This window comes from Pseudophryne corroboree, chromosome 2 (genome assembly GCF_028390025.1).
Source record: "Pseudophryne corroboree isolate aPseCor3 chromosome 2, aPseCor3.hap2, whole genome shotgun sequence".
In the NCBI taxonomy this organism is placed as follows: Eukaryota; Metazoa; Chordata; class Amphibia; order Anura; family Myobatrachidae; genus Pseudophryne; species Pseudophryne corroboree.
In genome coordinates this window covers 82,698,021-82,719,051 of record NC_086445.1, presented here as the reverse complement: position 1 = coordinate 82,719,051, position 21,031 = coordinate 82,698,021, and the positions used below count along the sequence as shown (strand labels likewise).

The window sequence follows — 21,031 nt, the reverse complement described above, 5'->3', positions numbered from 1 at the left end:
TCCCTCCCCACAGCATAAACTTAACCTTCCCTCCCCAGCAGCCTAACCCTCTGGAAGGGTGCCTAACCCTAACCCCCTCCTCTCCGCAGCCTAAACCTAACCCCCACTGGTCGCAGCCTAACTCTAACCTTTCTCCCCGCAGCCTAAACCTAACTTATGCCTCTCCCCCCCACAAACCTCTCCCGGCGGTCGGGATGCCAGCGTCTATATTTCGACTTCCTGGATCCCGTTCAGCTGCTACCTGCGATGCTGACTAAAAATAATTTCTATCCATAGATCTCAATAGAACAGTGCCACCCAGTGGTCAAATTGTCATAAAAAAAGTTTTGGATTTTCCAAGTCATCCATGTATTAGAGTATATATTTCTCATATACATTTATTGTATTCTAGTCAATGTTTTTTTTCCTATATAGGCAGTCTGCATAGGGAAACTGGAGAAATATTGCATCTCTTTCTCTTGTAGTAATTGATTAATGTTTTAATGCAACTGGCTTGTCTATTTTTATGATACAGTGAAAAAATAAATAAATCCAGAGATGTAAAGCTTGTATGTGTTTCTTCTCTTTGTTCTGGTACGGGTCCTGTGTGGGGTGAAATCTTCTTCTTCCCTCTCCTCTGATCCATCTTTTCATGTTCTGGAGTTTCTCTGCGATCAGGGTCACTGGGTTTGTCTGGTAAAATGAGTGAGTTGCTGACCTTGCAACTCCAGTCGGGTGGAGAAAATGGGCTTTGTGTTTGCACTCTTACTAAAATACTCCCAGCTGACCTGAAAAAAGAAGAAGCACGTTACAATAAATGTGAGAATCTCCTCTATTACAACAAATCCTGAAAGTGCCCCCTCCCCCCAACTTCACCCTCTTCACTTACTAAGTTTAAAAAGCCCTGTAGTTATTTTACAACTGTTTTTTATCAGAACAATATATTTCTGTCTGGCTGCCATGTTCCCTGGCCATGCGTTTGGCAGGCTGAATCTACCTACTGGATGGCATACAAATTATGCATTCTACATGTTTCTTTAATCAAGTGCACATCAGAGTGTCTCAATAGCAATCACTATACCAAATGAGACATATTTGTGTTTTTACATGCCTTTAACTTGCGTCGTTCCCCAATGTGTTATGTTGGATGCGTCTAGTTCCATTTCGGTGCGTCTTCTACCTTGCAGCACAGCTGAAAAACTGACAAATGCGTTTCACAAATGTACATCCACGCGGTTTGCTATACGTATGTGCTGTTGCTTGCGTTTAAACATAGCTGTGTGTGCGAACTAAACTCCAGCTGAGGACCTAATGTTTTTGTCAGGAGAAAAATCCTCCTGGTCCGACTGGTCAAGCACCCAATCTGCTATGCATCTGTATGGTATCTGGTCACGGTCCCGGCAGTGTAAATATCGACGCCGGAATCCCAACTTTGCTCGGAATGCCGGCGCCGGAATCCTGACTAGAATCACAATTCTGGCGCCGGTATCCCGACAAACCGGCATTCCAGGTTTAGGCACCACCAGGTAGGGTTACGGTTAGGTTTAGGCTGCGTGGAGGGTTATGGGGGCATTAGGGAAAGGTTAGTATACTTACCTCGCCCCATTGGAATGGCACGGTTGGTATTTTCTGACTGCCGCCATGGCAACCGCCGGCATATCAATCCCAATCCATCTGGATATCCCTCTGCAGGAGACGGAATTGTTTAGCAATAGTAAAATACCCATTTGTTGGGGGTTTTTTTTGCAGTCTGATGTTCCCAGTATAGCATTTCTATAGCATATAGCGTATCCCATACCTGTAATCCTTCTAGTTGCTCCCTCTAGGGCAGGCATTCCCAACCGCGCTCCTCAAGGCACACCAACAGTGCAGGTTTTAGTGATATCCAGGCTTCAGCACAGATGGTTAAATCAAAATAACTGAGGTTCTAATTAAGTCACCTGTGTTCAAGCCTGGATATCACTAAAACCAGAACTGTTAGTGTGCCTTGAGGACCGAGGTTGGGAAACACTGCTCTAGGGACTTGTGTTGGATACTGGGGATCCCATCTGCACATGCTTATGTTAATGTGGAACTTATGTTTGCGCAATGCTGGGAACGCTTTGTTAACATTTGACAGTGATGCTGGAGTACTTGTGCATGACGTGTGTCTGTGTGATGTGTCATGCTTTCAGTGAGGGCTATTTGCAGATAGGAACAGCCTAACACCATCTTTCTGCAGCTTCTACTGTATATGCCAGGTGCAGGACACACCACTGTGCTACTACTGACAAATGGTTGATAACAGATAGCGCTAGCTTGCACCCTGCTTTCCACTACAATGTGAATTTTAAAGCTTTACTATGCTGATTTTGGCATGTACATGAATGTCATTAGTAGCTTAAACATTGCACATCATTGTACTCATACATCAAGTTTCTTATAAAAGGGTGGGATCCAATTCTACGCCATGTGCCCCAAAATTATGGTACCCAAATTCACAGATTTCCACCTCTGTGTGCACGAAAATCCCTGCCCCCATCTGAAATGAAGTAGTTCCATTTAAATCGCCATGTGCAAACACTTTTCTACATAAAACATTGGTGATTTAGAATCCAGTGAAATGAAGTTTATGTTACTACTATAATAAGTGGCCTTTGTTCCTCTCTGTACATTATTTGGGTGGGTGCTGCCAGGGACCGGCAGATATTTCAGGAATCTGCTGAATGTGGATCTGGTTTTTTGCTTGACTGTAAATCTTAATGTTAGGGGAGCTGTTCATCTTAGGGAACATCCGATCTGCAGTCTCCTGAGTGTTGTTCTCTCTCAATTAGTTTGGCCAAAGCAACGATGTGGTTACACTCATTAACCGACTGGTGGAGGAATACAGCACGTCCGGCCGCCTGGACAACATCACGCGAGTCATGAGTCTGCACCCGCAATACCTGGAGTCCTTCCTCCGCACGCAATTTTATATGCTTCGTATGGATGGACCCTTGCCTTACCATTACAGACACTACATCGCTATCATGGCAAGTAACCATTTTGCTAGCTATACTGACGATTTTTATTTTGTGGCTGTTTTTTTCCCACTGATAAAAGGTTTTTTGAGACCTATGCCAATCTAGCGCCTCAATTTTAGATTGGTTTAAAAATGCTTTTCCTAGTATATCACTCTTGGAGGGCAGATGTATTAAGCCTGGAGAAGTGATAACGCACTAGCGACTAGCCAATCATTACGGGTTTGAAAATGACAGGAGCTGATCTGCTGGTGCGTTACCACCTTCCACTTAACACTGCTTTATCACTTCTCCAGGCTTAATACATCTGCCCCAGTGTTATTGGTAGAACATTTTCAAAATGTAGTCCGTCTTGCGTTAGAAGCATTCGAAGATTTGTTATTGGGCATGACAAGACAGGGACCAAATGTTTTGTTGTTGGGATAATGCAAGTTTAAATGGATACATTTCATATTTGTGGACTTTTTAAATGGGTCATAGAAGCACTGAGATTGTGGGTTCGATTCCCACCATGGCCCCAACTGTGTGGAGTTTGTATATTCTTCCCGTACTTGGGTTTCCTCTGTGTATTCCGGTTTCCTCCCACAATCAAAAACATATTGGTAAGTTAATTGGCTTCCGACAAAAATTAACCCTAGTGTGTACATGTGGTAGGGAATATAGAGTGTAAGCTCCCCCTGGGTGTGACCATGATCTGTGGACTGGCGTGATACAGCTTATGAGAAGGAGAAAAATGTCAGTGATGGACCAGATGGCCTGGTTATCACGGTGTGCTGTAGCAGGTGTACTCTCCCTGATCTACTCTCGCTTTTATCTTACCTGCAGATTCATAGTCCATGTGTGTACGTAACTGATCACAATGTTATCTAGTGCAGTCATAGAAACACACAAACGTTCCAAAGATAAGTGAAAGTGTCGACCAAAGCAACCAATCAGATTCCAGCTATCATTTATCTAGTACAATCTATAACATGACAGCTAGTCTGTGATTGGCTGTTAAGAGGAACACCCCCACTTGTGTAATTTAGAAATTTTTAATAAATCCCTCTGTGTGTCTGAATCCAAGTGTAGGCATATATGAGAGTGGCCAGAATAGGTATCACAACATTCTGCCATATATGTCACATTCACAGTTTCTATTCAGCGTTGTTGCTGCCTGTTATATATGCTCCAAAGAGCTGTTAATAAATGTCCCCTACCTGAAGATGGTTAATTATAGGATAGGGGATTTAGTGCAGAGCATCATGCCGCCATGTCCGGCTACGCACCTTACAGTATAATACGGTAGTCGATCTTGCCTCATTTTCCTGCTTGCCTCTTGTGGGATGTGAGGAAAGATGAGAGAAGAGATTGGTCTTGGAGTGCCTCCGCCCAACCGTTCCAGGGGCACTCCGCCCACTTCGCACAGCGTGTAGTACCTCCCAGAGGTTCTGTAGTAGGTTTGCTTTTATAAATGGTTATTATAACTCTGTTTGGCCCTTCCAGGCTGCGGCGCGGCACCAGTGTGTGTACTTGATAAACATGCACGTGGATGAGTTTCTGAACACCGGCGGATCCTCAGAGTGGCTGAACGGGTTGGAGTACGTGCCCCAGAGGCTAAAAAATCTAAATGAAATCAACAAGCTGCTTGCACACAGGCCCTGGTTAATAACGAAAGAGCACATACAGGTAAGTCGGCACACCTGGGGAGAGCAAGCTTTTATCTGCACTTAGCAGACCTGGTTAAGGGGGCGTGAGAGCTGTGTTACAGGTAGTGATAAGCTCAGAACCCACCAAGGTGCCACAAGAGCCTGGCAGCTATCCGCCCAGTGGGCCTAATTCAGATGTGGTTGGAGTTATGGCGCATGCCGCAGTACCGGTACTTTGCACATGTGACGGACCTCTACTGCGCATGTACAGTACAGGTCTGCGACGTCGTACGCATATCGGCAGCAGAACCCTAAAGAGAACAAATGAGGATTAGATTAAAAAAAAGTGTGGATACAGGGGGATATCCATTATCCCCGTTAAAACATCGGGTCCGAAAAACGGCCGTTTTCGGCTGTTTATCTGACTTTTTCCCGATGTTTAACCAATTTTTTTAATTATTTTTTTTACAGGCTATCCTGTTAAATCACGTGTAAAAAAAAATAAAAAAAATCCTTTCTCCAGAAAGCACACAGGTTCAGCGAAACCTGTGTGTTTTCGGGTGAAACAGCCCCGTTTTCGGACGAAAACGGGGCTGTTTCCGGGGATTGCGCGGCTTATCGGGGCTAATTAGATAGCCCCCGGCAGGACAATTAGCCCCGGTAAAAAATACGGGGCTAATTGGATATCCCCCACAGAATCCCTTGGAATGCTAGGATTACCAGCTAACCTTACAAGCACTTACTTCTGCCTTAGTTGTCCATGAAACTTGATGCAATCTCCATGTTGTCGGGAAGCCTTCTTCCTGTCTTTATTGTGATTGGCTGTATCTGTCACAATCCATTAATTAGGGGGTAAATAGAAGGGTTCTGCTTCGCGGCTGAACCTGGAAGATGCAGAAGCTGAAAGCAAAAAATTAAAAAAGTTGGATAATTCCATGGACTCTTGTTGACCATAAAAAAAAAATTAGGCTTTAAACTATTATTTTTTGGGGGGATTTTGTCATTAATTGTGCCAGAAGCGCGATGGCAAGAGAGCTATATAGAGTGATGGTAATTATTAAACCTATTGAATGTTTATGGCAGTGATCCTTAAATATGATTATGCTGCTGCTCAAAGTAATTGTTCTGTGACCATATCCCCGGCATTTTATTGTATCTCCCAGAAACTGGTGAAGACCGGAGAGAACAACTGGTCGCTGGCTGAGCTGGTGCATGCCGTGGTACTGCTGGCTCACTACCACGCATTGGCAAGTTTTGTGTTTGGCAGCGGCATAAATCCCGAAAGAGACCCCGAGCCTTCCAACGGGCACCACCTAGTGGAGAAAAACAAGTTTTGCGTTTGCGATCTTGCGAATGACAACAGCATAGAGAACACGGGCCTCATGAGTAACGGCACAGAGGTCAGTGAAGGGATGGTCGGTGGAGCGCTTTGTTTGTACTTTAGCCTAATCACTCGCTTAAATATTCTGCTGGTATATGAAACTCCCTTTCCGTGGGTACATCAGGTAATTGCCTGCGAGATGCAGACACAGCCACAATTCCTGCAAGTTAGCCAGGACTTTTAAAGCAGCAACAATTTGAAAAGCAAAACTTTTAAGTTTATTGCCGCTTTAAAAAAATGGTCTAACTGCCGGAATTACACCAGTGCCGCATCTCACTATCTGTTACATAAGACCCATAGCATGCTTTTACATTTTTATATTCAGACAGCGTCTTTATTAGCAGTCATTTATTTAGCTCGTCCATTATTGAGGATATCAGATGCCTATAAGTGATCCTTCTTCAGGTGGCAAACTTCCACACAGTGCACTAGGCCCATAAACCGTGATAGTTGCAGTTTATCTCATCTACCTGTGATAATATAATGTCCCATATCTCAAGCAAAGAATAGAACTGCATATGTGACAAAGGTCAAATGTGATAGAGTGAGATTTATCAAAAGTGCTGATGTTTTGCCATGGGACGTAAAGCGTCATTAAAAAACAAAAAACAAAATCTGTTTTTTCCCTTACAAAAATGTGTCACTTTAAAAAACTGCTGCAACAAGAAAAATCTGCACTTTTAATATATTACACCCTACTACACTTGGACTGAAGAAGTGATCTTCTTAGCCCATTTATGGGAAGAATTAGCAAACCTTAGAGAGAAAGTTTCAACCAATCAGCTTGTAACAATCCTTTTACAGGCTGTGCTTGAAAAATGGCAGGAGCTGATTGGTTGGTGCTTTATCTCTCAACAAGCTTCTGTGCTGCAGTGTATTTATTGGAACGCGATAAATAAAGTTCTGTTTAAACAAAATGTCTGTGAGAATAAGTTGGAGTTGGCTGAGTGTGAGCGCTGTGAGAAGCAGGCACCTGTTACAAACTACGAGAGGTGTCAGTGTGGCACATGGTAGAGAGGTGTGTCAGTGTGGCACATGGTAGAGAGGTGTGTCAGTGTGGCACATGGTAGAGTGGCATTGGCTTTTCTATAATGGGTGCGGTGCACACGGGCCCCTGGGTCCAGGGGGGGCCCACACTGCACCCATTGCACCCATTTTAATACTTACCTTTCCGGAGTCCAGCGCCGGGAGCTGTGATCGCGCTGGAAATGGCAGCCAAAATGGCCGCGCGCATGCGCGATAGTCAAATTGGTCTCCGGATCATGGCGGGCGCCATGTTTACGGAGACCTGCGCATGCGCAGTAGACTCCGGCACAATGCCAGAGTATACAGCGCCGTGCAGAGGAGGGAGCCCACCCGGAGGTGCACACGGGCCCCCTCCTCTGTAGAAACGCCCCTGTAGAGAGGTGTCAGTGTGGCACATGGTAGAGAGGTGTCAGTGTGGCACATGGTAGAGAGGTGTCAGTGTGGCACATGGTAGAGAGGTGTGTCAGTGTGGCACATGGTAGAGAGGTGTGTCAGTGTGGCACATGGTAGAGAGGTGTGTCAGTGTGGCACATGGTAGAGAGGTGTCAGTGTGGCACATGGTAGGGAGGTGTGTCAGTGTGGCACATGGTAGAGAGGTGTCAGTGGTCTGACCAGGAGGAGGCAGAACTGTAAGTGCAGTAGACAATGTTCTGGAACTGATCATCTAAACTGATTTACAGAACTCAGACTATGAAAGTGAATTAGAAGCTTTGATAGAAAGAATGAAGAAGCTCCAAGAGGAACGAGAGGAAGAGGAGGCATCGCAGGAAGAGATGGCCACGCGTTTTGAGAAAGAAAAGAAGGAAAGTCTTCTTGTGGTCTCTGCAGGTAATTGCAACTCGAGTATTGCTGAGTGAGATGTATCAATCACCAGACAGGGGTGGGGGGTTGTTTATCAGCATTCATTAGAATGCATCCAATCCAGTCAATCCAGTGTCGTCGTCGGCTCTTTGGAACTCACGGCTAGATTTTTCATGACTGTCAGCTCAGCCCATGTAGTGATGGGAACACATTAACATAAAAATCTGACAGGTGGGACGTGCAATCTCCAGCTCTTGTTACTGACCTTCAGCTAGTTATACATTAAGTTATGTACAAAATTGACAATCACATTATGTAATAAAAGAGACTGATCCGTTCTGCACTCCTAGTCAGAAGAGGGAGGTGGATACGTATATTAAGTTACAGCAGAAGTTGGGAGCTGTTCTGTGGAATCTCAGTGGAACCCAAGGGTCTATTTTTCATGACCGTGAGTTAGTGAACGTCTCCTTGTATTTGACATTAGAAATGGGATTGTTGAGCATTAGGCTGTGCTGATCTGACCTGGGAACCTGCATTAAATCATCATTTCGCTATGTACATACAACTAAAATTACCGTCCCTGACCTTTCTCTGCCGTAGTCGGAGCACTGCCCCCTCCTACACCCGCAGTTGTGGCCCCTACATTTCTAACCTGCAGCACCCCAAGGAAATGTTACAGAGTGCAGAGCTGTCACTGTAGGGACGGGAAATAAACCATTCCTGCAGAGCAGATGTGATATATAATATTTTATAATAACAAAGTCAACCTATATCTAAATGTGATCATTTGTATGCCCTTTTCCGTTAAATGTTCTTATTTTTTTTAGCTTTTTCTTTACTATAGAAAACCTGTTTTTCTCGCTCTTCTGTGTCAGCTTTCTAGTTTAAATAATTACAGGGAATTTACAGCCTTGGGTATAGACATCTCCCAAATTAATAATGCTGTCCGTATACAGTATACAGTATATCGGCTCCACAAGCGAGTGTCAGGCGAGCAGTGTTCATTCGTGGTGTAGTACGTGGAGGTTCTGTCACAGGGGGCAGAGCTGTGGATGTTTGTGAATGCCGGTGCACAGGGAAAGGATCCTGTTATCCACGGCACCCACACAAGATAATTGGTGTCATTTTTTTTTTTAAACCTTCGCTAGAAGAAAGTTGTTTCTTCCTATGGGTTACAGAGAACTTTTGCACCAGTTTACATAAATGCCCCACTGTGGGCATAGCTGCGCGGTCTCAACCCTTCCCCACCGCTGGCTTCATGCTAGCTGGCAGCATTGTGTCTTCATATTATCTGGAGTTCGAGATCATGACTGAGTTGTACCGTCTTGTCGAGACTGAACTGGTTCTTGCTGACACCCTCACTCGGAGCACTGTTTACTGATCACATTACTGATATGCGTTTACATACCCGAGACATCAACATTTCAGAGAATATAGACTGTGGTTTCCAAGGACAGCCATGTAGATTTTCCCCCCACTAATTATTATTAATGAAATGAGAAATGGACCCTTCTGACTGATACCAGACTAGACCAGTCATGCATTTTCCAAACGTACTGTAGTTTATTGGAATGATGATATTAAACATTAGAGAAACCTATAAAACATATAAAAGTTGAGCCTCTAATTCAGCAATTTGAAGGGAAAATTCTAGATGACAAATTAGATAGGTTTGTTGTGTTAGATTTACATTTTTGTCGATGCATCTGTACAGGATAGCTGTAGTGCTGGGCTAGACAGGTGTAAAGGACATGAGGTGGTTTGGGAGTAGAGAGGAGTACAGATAGACGTGTCCTCATACATCTTGCTTCAATACGCCACATAGCTGGAGATGTGTGAGTGAGCTGACTGGTCCTGTGCAAATCCGTTTCTTTTTTGCCGAAATGCATGTTATTCACAAAACGATGCAAATAGGATGCACACCCAGCTTATGCTAATTAAAATGATATGCGGCATGCCTATATTCTGTGTGCATCTGCGGCTGTATCTGCATATGTAATGCTGTGTTACAGTGTCTTCTAGGTAAACACTGTAGCGTAGCATTTCATATGGAGATACAGCCTCAGTCGCACGCAGAATATAGGCATAACACATACCCTTTTTAATCCGCATAAGCTGCCTGTGCATCATATTCACATTGTTTTGCAAATAAGACACATTTTAGTGGAATAAGTCGCATGTTAAGACGCTCGGCGCTACCGGGGCATGGCATGACTAGAAGGGCTTCTTAACATGCTAGGAGGCTAGATGTACTGTAAGTGGACACATCTGTAGTTCAGGAGTAGAGAGGAGTACAGGATAGATGTAGTTCGGTTGTAGAGAGGAATACAGGATAGATGTAGAGTAGTAGTAGAAAGGAATGCAGGATAGAAGTAGTGCAAGAATAGAGAGGAGTATAGGATAGTTATAGTGCAGCAGTAGGGAGGAGTACAGGATAGCTATGGTGTAGGAGTAGAGAGGAGTAAAGGATAGTTCATAGTGCAGGGGTAGAGAGGAGTACAGGATAGTTATAGTGCAGGGGTAGAGAGGAGTACAGGATAGTTATAGTGCAGGTGTAGAGAGGAGTAAAGGATAGTTATAGTGCAGGGGTAGAGAGGAGTACAGGATAGTTGTAGTGCAGGGGTAGAGAGCAGTACAGGATAGTTATAGTGCAGGGGTAGAGAGGAGTACAGGATAGTTATAGTGTAGGAGTAGAGAGGAGTACAGGATAGTTATAGTGTAGGAGTAGAGAGGAGAACAGGATAGTTATAGTGTAGGAGTAGAGAGGAGTACAGGATAGTTGTAGTGCAGGGGTAGAGAGGAGTACAGGATAGTTATAGTGCAGGTGTAGAGAGGAGTACAGGATAGTTATAGTGCAGGGGTAGAGAGGAGTACAGGATAGTTATAATGTAGGGGTAGAGAGGAGTACAGGATAGTTATAGTGCAGGGCTAGAGATGAGTACAGGATATTTATATTGCAGGGGTTGAGAGGAGTACAGGATAGTTATAGTGTAGGGGTTGAGAGGAGTACAGGATAGTTATAGTGTAGGAGTAGAGAGGAGTACAGGATAGTTATAGTGTAGGAGTAGAGAGGAGTACAGGATAGTTACAGTGTAGGAGTAGAAAGGAGTACAGGATAGTTATAGTGTAGGAGTAGAGAGGAGTACAGGATAGTTATAGTGTAGGAGTAGAGAGGAGTACAGGATATTTATAGTGCAGGGGTAGAGAGGAGTACAGGATAGTTATAGTGTAGGAGTAGAGAGGAGTACAGGATAGTTATAGTGCAGGGGTAGAGAGGAGTACAGGATAGTTATAGTGCAGGGGTAGAGAGGAGTACAGGATAGTTATAGTGTAGGAGTAGAGAGGAGTACAGAATAGTTATAATGTAGGAGTAGAGAGGAGTACAGGATAGTTATAGTGCAGGGCTAGAGATGAGTACAGGATAGTGTGGTGTAGAGAGGAATACAGGATAGTTATAGTGCAGGATGTAGGAGTAGAGAGGAGTACAGAATAGTTATAGTGCAGGTGTAGGGAGGAGTACAGGATAGTTACAATGTAGGAGTAGAAAGGAGTAAAGGATAGTTATAGTGTAGGAGTAGAGAGGAGTACAGGATAGTTATAGTGCCGGAGTAGAGAGGAGTACAGGATAGTTATAATGTAGGAGTAGAAAGGAGTACAGAATAGTTATAGTGCAGGAGTAGAGAGGAGTACAGGATAGTTATAGTGCAGGAGTAGAGAGGAGTACAGGATAGTTATAATGTAGGAGTAGAGAGGAGTACAGAATAGTTATATTGCAGGTGTAGAGAGGAGTACAGGATAGTTATAATGTAGGCGTAGAGAGGAGTACAGGATAGTTATAGTGTAGGAGTAGAGAGGAGTACAGGATAGTTATAGTGTAGGAGTAGAGAGGAGTACAGGATAGTTATAGTGCAGCAGTAGGGAGGAGTACAGGATAGTTATAGTGCAGGGGTAGAGAGGAGTACAGGATAGTTATAGTGCAGGGGTAGAGAGGAGTACAGGATAGTTATAATGTAGGAGTAGAAAGGAGTACAGGATAGTTATAGTGCAGGGGTAGAGAGGAGTACAGGATAGTTATAGTGTAGGGGTAGAGAGGAGTACAGGATAGTTATAGTGCAGGAGTAGAGAGGAGTACAGGATAGTTATAATGTAGGAGTAGAGAGGAGTACAGGATAGTTATAATGTAGGAGTAGAAAGGAGTACAGGATAGTTATAGTGCAGGGGTAGAGAGGAGTACAGGATAGTTATAGTGTAGGGGTAGAGAGGAGTACAGGATAGTTATAGTGCAGGAGTAGAGAGGAGTACAGGATAGTTATAATGTAGGAGTAGAGAGGAGTACAGGATAGTTATAATGTAGGAGTAGAAAGGAGTACAGGATAGTTATAGTGCAGGAGTAGAGAGGAGTACAGGATAGTTATAGTGCAGCAGTAGGGAGGAGTACAGGATAGCTATAGTGCAGGGGTAGAGAGGAGTACAGGATAGTTATAGTGCAGGGGTAGAGAGGAGTACAGGATAGCTATAGTGCAGGGGTAGAGAGGAGTACAGGATAGTTATAGTGCAGGAGTAGAGAGGAGTACAGGATAGTTATAGTGCAGGGGTAGAGAGGAGTACAGGATAGTTATAGTGCAGGAGTAGAGAGGAGTACAGGATAGTTATAATGTAGGAGTAGAGAGGAGTACAGGATAGTTATAATGTAGGAGTAGAAAGGAGTACAGGATAGTTATAGTGCAGGAGTAGAGAGGAGTACAGGATAGTTATAGTGCAGCAGTAGGGAGGAGTACAGGATAGTTATAGTGCAGGAGTAGAGAGGAGTACAGGATAGTTATAATGTAGGAGTAGAGAGGAGTACAGGATAGTTATAATGTAGGAGTAGAAAGGAGTACAGGATAGTTATAGTGCAGGAGTAGAGAGGAGTACAGGATAGTTATAGTGCAGGGGTAGAGAGGAGTACAGGATAGTTATAGTGCAGGAGTAGAGAGGAGTACAGGATAGTTATAGTGCAGGGGTAGAGAGGAGTACAGGATAGTTATAGTGCAGGAGTAGAGAGGAGTACAGGATAGTTATAGTGCAGGGGTAGAGAGGAGTACAGGATAGTTATAGTGCAGGAGTAGAGAGGAGTACAGGATAGTTATAATGTAGGAGTAGAGAGGAGTACAGGATAGTTATAATGTAGGAGTAGAAAGGAGTACAGGATAGTTATAGTGCAGGAGTAGAGAGGAGTACAGGATAGTTATAGTGCAGCAGTAGGGAGGAGTACAGGATAGTTATAGTGCAGGGGTAGAGAGGAGTACAGGATAGTTATAGTGCAGGAGTAGAGAGGAGTACAGGATAGTTATAATGTAGGAGTAGAGAGGAGTACAGGATAGTTATAATGTAGGAGTAGAAAGGAGTACAGGATAGTTATAGTGTAGGGGTAGAGAGGAGTACAGGATAGTTATAGTGTAGGGGTAGAGAGGAGTACAGGATAGTTATAGTGTAGGGGTAGAGAGGAGTACAGGATAGTTATAGTGCAGGGGTAGAGAGGAGTACAGCAGTGGTTCCCATCTTTTTTTTTAATCATGGCGCCCTAGAGTATCAGAATTTTTTCACGGCACCCCTAGGCCAAAAGTTTCTTTGAGAATTTTAGAAAACAATAAGTAGATGATGTTTATGTGTCATCCTTAGTTTCTTTACTGTGGTGCGGGACAATATTTGCTTCATTTTGTCCTTATATTTTAAAATTGGCAGCCACCAGCACTGGTTTTGTCTATTACTTTGACCAAAAATGGTTTGAATTGGTCCTGAACCACCAATCCAAGGCACTCCTGCTAGTGTCCTGAGGCACCCTAGGGTGCCTAGGCACACAGTTTGGGAACCACTGGAGTACAGGATAGTTATAGTGCAGGGGTAGAGAGGAGTACAGGACAGTTATAGTACAGGATAGTTTTAGTGTAGGAGTAGAGAGGAGTACAGGATAGTTATAGTACAAGATAGTTATAATGTAGGAGTAGAGAGGAGTACAGGATAGTTATAGTGTAGGAGTAGAGAGGAGTACAGAATAGTTATAATGTAGGAGTAGAGAGGAGTACAGGATAGTTATAGTGCAGGGCTAGAGATGAGTACAGGATAGTGTGGTGTAGAGAGGAATACAGGATAGTTATAGTGCAGGATGTAGGAGTAGAGAGGAGTACAGAATAGTTATAGTGCAGGTGTAGGGAGGAGTACAGGATAGTTACAATGTAGGAGTAGAAAGGAGTAAAGGATAGTTATAGTGTAGGAGTAGAGAGGAGTACAGGATAGTTATAGTGTAGGAGTAGAGAGGAGTATAGGATAGTTACAGTGTAGGAGTAGAAAGGAGTACAGGATAGTTATAGTGTAGGAGTAGAGAGGAGTACAGGATAGTTATAGTGCAGCAGTAGGGAGGAGTACAGGATAGTTATAGTGCAGGGGTAGAGAGGAGTACAGGATAGTTATAGTGCAGGGGTAGAGAGGAGTACAGGATAGTTATAATGTAGGAGTAGAAAGGAGTACAGGATAGTTATAGTGCAGGGGTAGAGAGGAGTACAGGATAGTTATAGTGTAGGGGTAGAGAGGAGTACAGGATAGTTATAGTGCAGGAGTAGAGAGGAGTACAGGATAGTTATAATGTAGGAGTAGAGAGGAGTACAGGATAGTTATAATGTAGGAGTAGAAAGGAGTACAGGATAGTTATAGTGCAGGGGTAGAGAGGAGTACAGGATAGTTATAGTGTAGGGGTAGAGAGGAGTACAGGATAGTTATAGTGCAGGAGTAGAGAGGAGTACAGGATAGTTATAATGTAGGAGTAGAGAGGAGTACAGGATAGTTATAATGTAGGAGTAGAAAGGAGTACAGGATAGTTATAGTGCAGGAGTAGAGAGGAGTACAGGATAGTTATAGTGCAGCAGTAGGGAGGAGTACAGGATAGCTATAGTGCAGGGGTAGAGAGGAGTACAGGATAGTTATAGTGCAGGGGTAGAGAGGAGTACAGGATAGCTATAGTGCAGGGGTAGAGAGTAGTACAGGATAGTTATAGTGCAGGAGTAGAGAGGAGTACAGGATAGTTATAGTGCAGGGGTAGAGAGGAGTACAGGATAGTTATAGTGCAGGAGTAGAGAGGAGTACAGGATAGTTATAATGTAGGAGTAGAGAGGAGTACAGGATAGTTATAATGTAGGAGTAGAAAGGAGTACAGGATAGTTATAGTGCAGGAGTAGAGAGGAGTACAGGATAGTTATAGTGCAGCAGTAGGGAGGAGTACAGGATAGTTATAGTGCAGGAGTAGAGAGGAGTACAGGATAGTTATAATGTAGGAGTAGAGAGGAGTACAGGATAGTTATAATGTAGGAGTAGAAAGGAGTACAGGATAGTTATAGTGCAGGAGTAGAGAGGAGTACAGGATAGTTATAGTGCAGGGGTAGAGAGGAGTACAGGATAGTTATAGTGCAGGAGTAGAGAGGAGTACAGGATAGTTATAGTGCAGGGGTAGAGAGGAGTACAGGATAGTTATAGTGCAGGAGTAGAGAGGAGTACAGGATAGTTATAGTGCAGGGGTAGAGAGGAGTACAGGATAGTTATAGTGCAGGAGTAGAGAGGAGTACAGGATAGTTATAATGTAGGAGTAGAGAGGAGTACAGGATAGTTATAATGTAGGAGTAGAAAGGAGTACAGGATAGTTATAGTGCAGGAGTAGAGAGGAGTACAGGATAGTTATAGTGCAGCAGTAGGGAGGAGTACAGGATAGTTATAGTGCAGGGGTAGAGAGGAGTACAGGATAGTTATAGTGCAGGAGTAGAGAGGAGTACAGGATAGTTATAATGTAGGAGTAGAGAGGAGTACAGGATAGTTATAATGTAGGAGTAGAAAGGAGTACAGGATAGTTATAGTGTAGGGGTAGAGAGGAGTACAGGATAGTTATAGTGTAGGGGTAGAGAGGAGTACAGGATAGTTATAGTGTAGGGGTAGAGAGGAGTACAGGATAGTTATAGTGCAGGGGTAGAGAGGAGTACAGCAGTGGTTCCCATCTTTTTTTTTAATCATGGCGCCCTAGAGTATCAGAATTTTTTCACGGCACCCCTAGGCCAAAAGTTTCTTTGAGAATTTTAGAAAACAATAAGTAGATGATGTTTATGTGTCATCCTTAGTTTCTTTACTGTGGTGCGGGACAATATTTGCTTCATTTTGTCCTTATATTTTAAAATTGGCAGCCACCAGCACTGGTTTTGTCTATTACTTTGACCAAAAATGGTTTGAATTGGTCCTGAACCACCAATCCAAGGCACTCCTGCTAGTGTCCTGAGGCACCCTAGGGTGCCTAGGCACACAGTTTGGGAACCACTGGAGTACAGGATAGTTATAGTGCAGGGGTAGAGAGGAGTACAGGACAGTTATAGTACAGGATAGTTTTAGTGTAGGAGTAGAGAGGAGTACAGGATAGTTATAGTACAAGATAGTTATAATGTAGGAGTAGAGAGGAGTACAGGATAGCTGTGGTGTAGGAGTAGAGAGGAGTACAGGATAGTTATAGTACAAGATAGTTATAATGTAGAAGTAGAGAGGAGTACAGGATATTTATAGTGCAGGGGTAGAGAGGAGTACAGGATATTTATAGTGTAGGAGTAGAGAGGAGTACAGGATAGTTATAGTGTAGGAGTAGAGAGGAGTACAGGATAGTTATAGTGTAGGAGTAGAGAGGAGTACAGGATAGTTATAGTGTAGGAGTAGAGAGGAGTACAGGATATTTATAGTGCAGGGGTAGAGAGGAGTACAGGATAGTTATAGTGTAGGAGTAGAGAGGAGTACAGGATAGTTATAGTGTAGGAGTAGAGAGGAGTACAGGATATTTATAGTGCAGGAGTAGAGAGGAGTACAGGATAGCTATGGTGTAGGAGTAGAGAGGAGTACAGGATATTTATAGTACAAGATAGTTATAATGTAGGAGTAGAGAGGAGTACAGGATAGTTATAGTGCAGGAGTAGAGAGGAGTACAGGATATTTATAGTGCAGGGGTAGAGAGGAGTACAGGATAGTTATAGTGTAGGAGTAGAGAGGAGTACAGGATAGTTATAGTGTAGGAGTAGAGAGGAGTACAGGATATTTATAGTGCAGGGGTAGAGAGGAGTACAGGATATTTATAGTGCAGGGGTAGAGAGGAGTACAGGATAGTTATAGTGTAGGAGTAGAGAGGAGTACAGGATAGTTATAGTGCAGGGGTAGAGAGGAGTACAGGATAGTTATAGTGTAGGAGTAGAGAGGAGTACAGGATAGTTATAGTGTAGGAGTAGAGAGGTTCCGGTATGAATGGTCGACCATGTTATGGTCGACAGTCATTAGGTTGACCACTATTGGTCGACATTGACATGGTCGACATGGACACATGGTCGACCCATGAAAATGGTCGACACATGAAAAGGTCGACGGGTGTCATTTTTTGCGTAAAGTGACTGGGAACCCCAATTAGTGCACCGCGTCCCCTCGCATGGCTCGCTTCGCTCGCCATGCTTCGGGCATGGTGCCTTCGCTCCGCTACCGCTTCGCTCGGCACAGATTACCGTTCCATTCGTAGTCCACGTGGATCGTAAAGTATGGAAAAGTTTCCCAAAAGAAAAAAAAGTTAAAAAACTCATGTCGACCTTTTCATGTGTCGACCATTTTCATGTGTCGACCATGTGTCCATGTCGACCATGTCAATGTCGACCAATAGTGGTCGACCTAATGACTGTCGACCATAACATGGTCGACCATGTGAACGGATACCGAGTAGAGAGGAGTACAGGATAGTCATAGTGTAGGAGTAGAGAGGAGTACAGGATAGTTACAGTGTAGGAGTAGAGAGGAGTACAGGATAGTTATAGTGTAGGGGTAGAGAGGAGTACAGGATAGTTTATAGTGCAGGGGTAGAGAGGAGTACAGGATAGTTACAGTGTAGGAGTAGAGAGGAGTACAGGATAGCTATAGTACAGGATAGTTATAGTGCAGGGGTAGAGAGGAGTACATGATATAGTTTAGGAATATTGCAGGTGTACAGGATAGCTGTAGAGAAGTAGTAGATGTACATGATAATTGTAGTGCAGGATTAGACAGGTGTAAAGGAAATAATGTGGTTTGGGAATAGAGAGGAGTATAGGACAGATGTAGATTAGGAGTAGAGAGGAGTACAGGATAGATGTAGATTAGGAGTAGAGAGAAGTATAGGATGGATGTAGATTAGGAGTAGAGAGGAGTACAGGATAGATGTAGATTAGGAGTAGAGAGGAGTATAGGATAGATGTAGATTAGGAGTAGAGAGGAGTAGAGTAGTATAGGATAGATGTAGATTAGGAGTAGAGAGGAGTATAGGATGGATGTAGATTAGGAGTAGAGAGGAGTACAGGATACATGTAGATTAGGAGTAGAGAGGAGTATAGGATAGATGTAGATTAGGAGTAGTGAGGAGTATAGGACAGATGTAGAGAGGAGTATAGGATACATGTAGATTAGGAGTAGAGAGGAGTACAGGATAGATGTAGATTAGGAGTAGAGAGGAGTATAGGATAGATGTAGATTAGGAGTAGAGGAGTATAGGACAGATGAAGAGAGGAGTATAGGATACATGTAGATTAGGAGTAGAGAGGAGTACAGGATAGATGTAGATTAGGAGTAGAGAGGAGTACAGGATAGATGTAGATTAGGAGTAGAGAGGAGTACAGAATAGATGTAGATTAGGAGTAGAGAGGAGTACAGGATAGATGTAGATTAGGAGTAGAGAGGAGTACAGGATAGATGTAGATTAGGAGTAGAGGAGTACAGAATAGATGTAGATTAGGAGTAGAGAGGAGTACAGGACAGATGTAGTGCTGGTGTAGTGAGAAGTACAGGAAAGCTGTAGTGCAGTGTAGAGAAATACACGATAGCTGTAGAGTAGTAGTAGAGAGAAGTACATTGCAGAGTTTATACTTTTTGTGTTTTCATAGCGCACACAGAATATAAAAACTAACATACACTTAATACGGCCAGTGGTATATTCATCTTTACCTAAAATAGTTATATGAGAAATCACAGGAAGATTGGTGCTACTCTGTGTCACTGGAGTAAATTGGTTGCGGGGGACGGCAGTCCCTGGTTGTGAGCGGAGTATTGGTGTCACTTTGATAAATATTTAGGTAGCATTGGGAAAGGATTTGTAACCACAAGATCTTGGATCTGAGGCACAAAAGGGAATACGACAGGAGAATTCATCAGGCTGCTCATGATGATGCTACTAGTTTTTCTCTTACGTCCTAGAGGATGCTGGGGACTCCGTAAGGACCATGGGGTATAAACGGGCTCCACAGGAGACATGGGCACTCTAAAGACTTTAGATGGGTGTGCACTGGCTCCTCCCACTATGCCCCTCCTCCAGACCTCAGTTAGATCCTGTGCCCAGAGGAGACTGGGTGCACTGCAGGGGAGCTCTACTGAGTTTCTCTGAAAAAATACTTTTTGTTAGGTTTTTTATTTTCAGGGAGCACTGCTGGCAATATGCTTCCTGCATCGTGGGTCGGAGGGGAGAGAAGCAGACCTACTTAAATGATAGGCTCTGCTTCTTAGACTACTGGACACCATTAGCTCCAGAGGGTCGGAACGCAGTTCTCACCCTCGCCGTTCGTCCCGGAGCCGCGCCGCCGTCCTTTTCACAGAGCCGGAAGATAGAAGCCGGGTGAGTATGAGAAGATAGAAGACTTCAAAGGCGGCAGAAGACTTCTGATCTTCTATGAGGTAACGCTGCGCGCCATTGCTCCCAACACACACACACACACTGGCGGCACTGTATGGGTGCAGGGCGCAGGGGGGGCGCCCTGGGCAGCAATTATTAACCCTTTGGAGACACTGGCATAGATATATACTGCGGAGGCAGTATATTGCAAAAACCCCCGCCAGTATAAAGATTAGAGCGGGATCGAAGCCCGCAGGTAAGGGGGCGGAGCTTGATTCCTCCGCACTACCCAGCGCCATTTTCTCCACAGCACGCTGCAGAGAAGCTGGCTCCCCGGACTCTCCCCTGCTGAACACAAGTACAGAGGGCAAAAAAGAGGGGGGGCACATTTAATTGGCGCAGTGAGGATATTTATAAAAGCGCTGTACTGACTGGGATTTTATTTCAGTGTCCGGTGGCGCTGGGTGTGTGCTGGCATACTGTCTCTCTGTCTCTCCAAAGGGCCTTATTGGGGGACTCTCTCTCTCTCTCTCTATATATATATATATATATATATATATATATATATCTATATATATCTATCCCTGAGTGTGGGGGTGTCGATACATGTGTGTCGGTGTCTAAAGCGGAAGGCTCATCTAAGGAGGAGGTGGAGCAGATGATTGTGGTGTCTCCGTCGGCGACGCCGACAGCTGATTGGCTGGATATGTGGAATGTTTTAAATGCAAATGTGTCTTTATTACATAAGAGAATGGACAAAGCAGAGTCCAGAGAAAAGACAGTGAGTCAAACCATGGCTTTGGCTGTATCACAGGGCCCTCCAGGGTCTCAGAAACGTCCCCTGTCCCAAGTAGCAGACACGGATACCGACATGAATTCTGACTCCAGTGTCGACTACGATGATGCGAGGTTACACCCAAGGGTGGCCAAAAGCATTCATTATATGATTATTGCAATAAAAGATGTTTTGCATATCACAGATGACCCCTCGGTCCCTGACAAGAGGGTACACATGTTTAAGGAAAAGAAACCTGAGGTAACCTTTCCTCCATCTCATGAGCTGAACGCGTTATTTGAAAAGGCTTGGGAAACTCCAGACAAGAAACTGCAGATTCCCAAGAGAATTCTTATGGCGTATCCTTTCCCTGCACAGGACAGGTTACGGTGGGAATCCTCGCCCAGGGTGGACAAGGCTTTAACGCGCTTGTCCAAAAAGGTGGCGCTACCGTCTCCAGACACAGCAGCCCTCAAGGATCCTGCTGATCGCAGACAGGAAACTACCTTAAAATCAATTTATGCACATACGGGTGCCTTGCTCAGAACGGCAATAGCGTCGGCTTGGGTTTGTAGCGCAGTAGCAGCTTGGGCAGATATTTTGTCATCTGACATTGATACCCTAGATAGGGATAGCATTTTATTGACCTTAGGTCACATTAAAGACACAGTCTTATATATGAGAGACGCTTCGAGGGACGTTGGGCTGTTAGGTTCGAGAGCCAACGCCATGGCGATTTCTGCTAGGCGAGCCCTGTGGACCCGCCAATGGACG

The 21,031-nt window shown here is 44.1% G+C and overlaps 1 protein-coding gene across 4 annotated transcripts in view; it reads left to right on the top strand.

Moving 5' to 3' along the window:
* SESN3 (sestrin 3) overlaps positions 1-21,031 on the top strand; it is a 99,838-nt gene that overhangs the window by 67,847 nt on the left and 10,960 nt on the right. For 3 of the 4 annotated variants that reach the window (XM_063951475.1, XM_063951473.1, XM_063951472.1), the window contains 4 exons: positions 2,793-2,990; positions 4,464-4,646; positions 5,770-6,006; positions 7,694-7,841. In XM_063951475.1, the coding sequence (XP_063807545.1) occupies positions 2,883-2,990; positions 4,464-4,646; positions 5,770-6,006; positions 7,694-7,841 (676 nt within the window). In that variant the 5' untranslated portion in view covers positions 2,793-2,882. Of the gene's footprint in view, positions 1-694; positions 799-2,792; positions 2,991-4,463; positions 4,647-5,769; positions 6,007-7,693; positions 7,842-21,031 lie in introns of those variants that run through there. The other variant, XM_063951474.1, reaches the window with a different exon arrangement.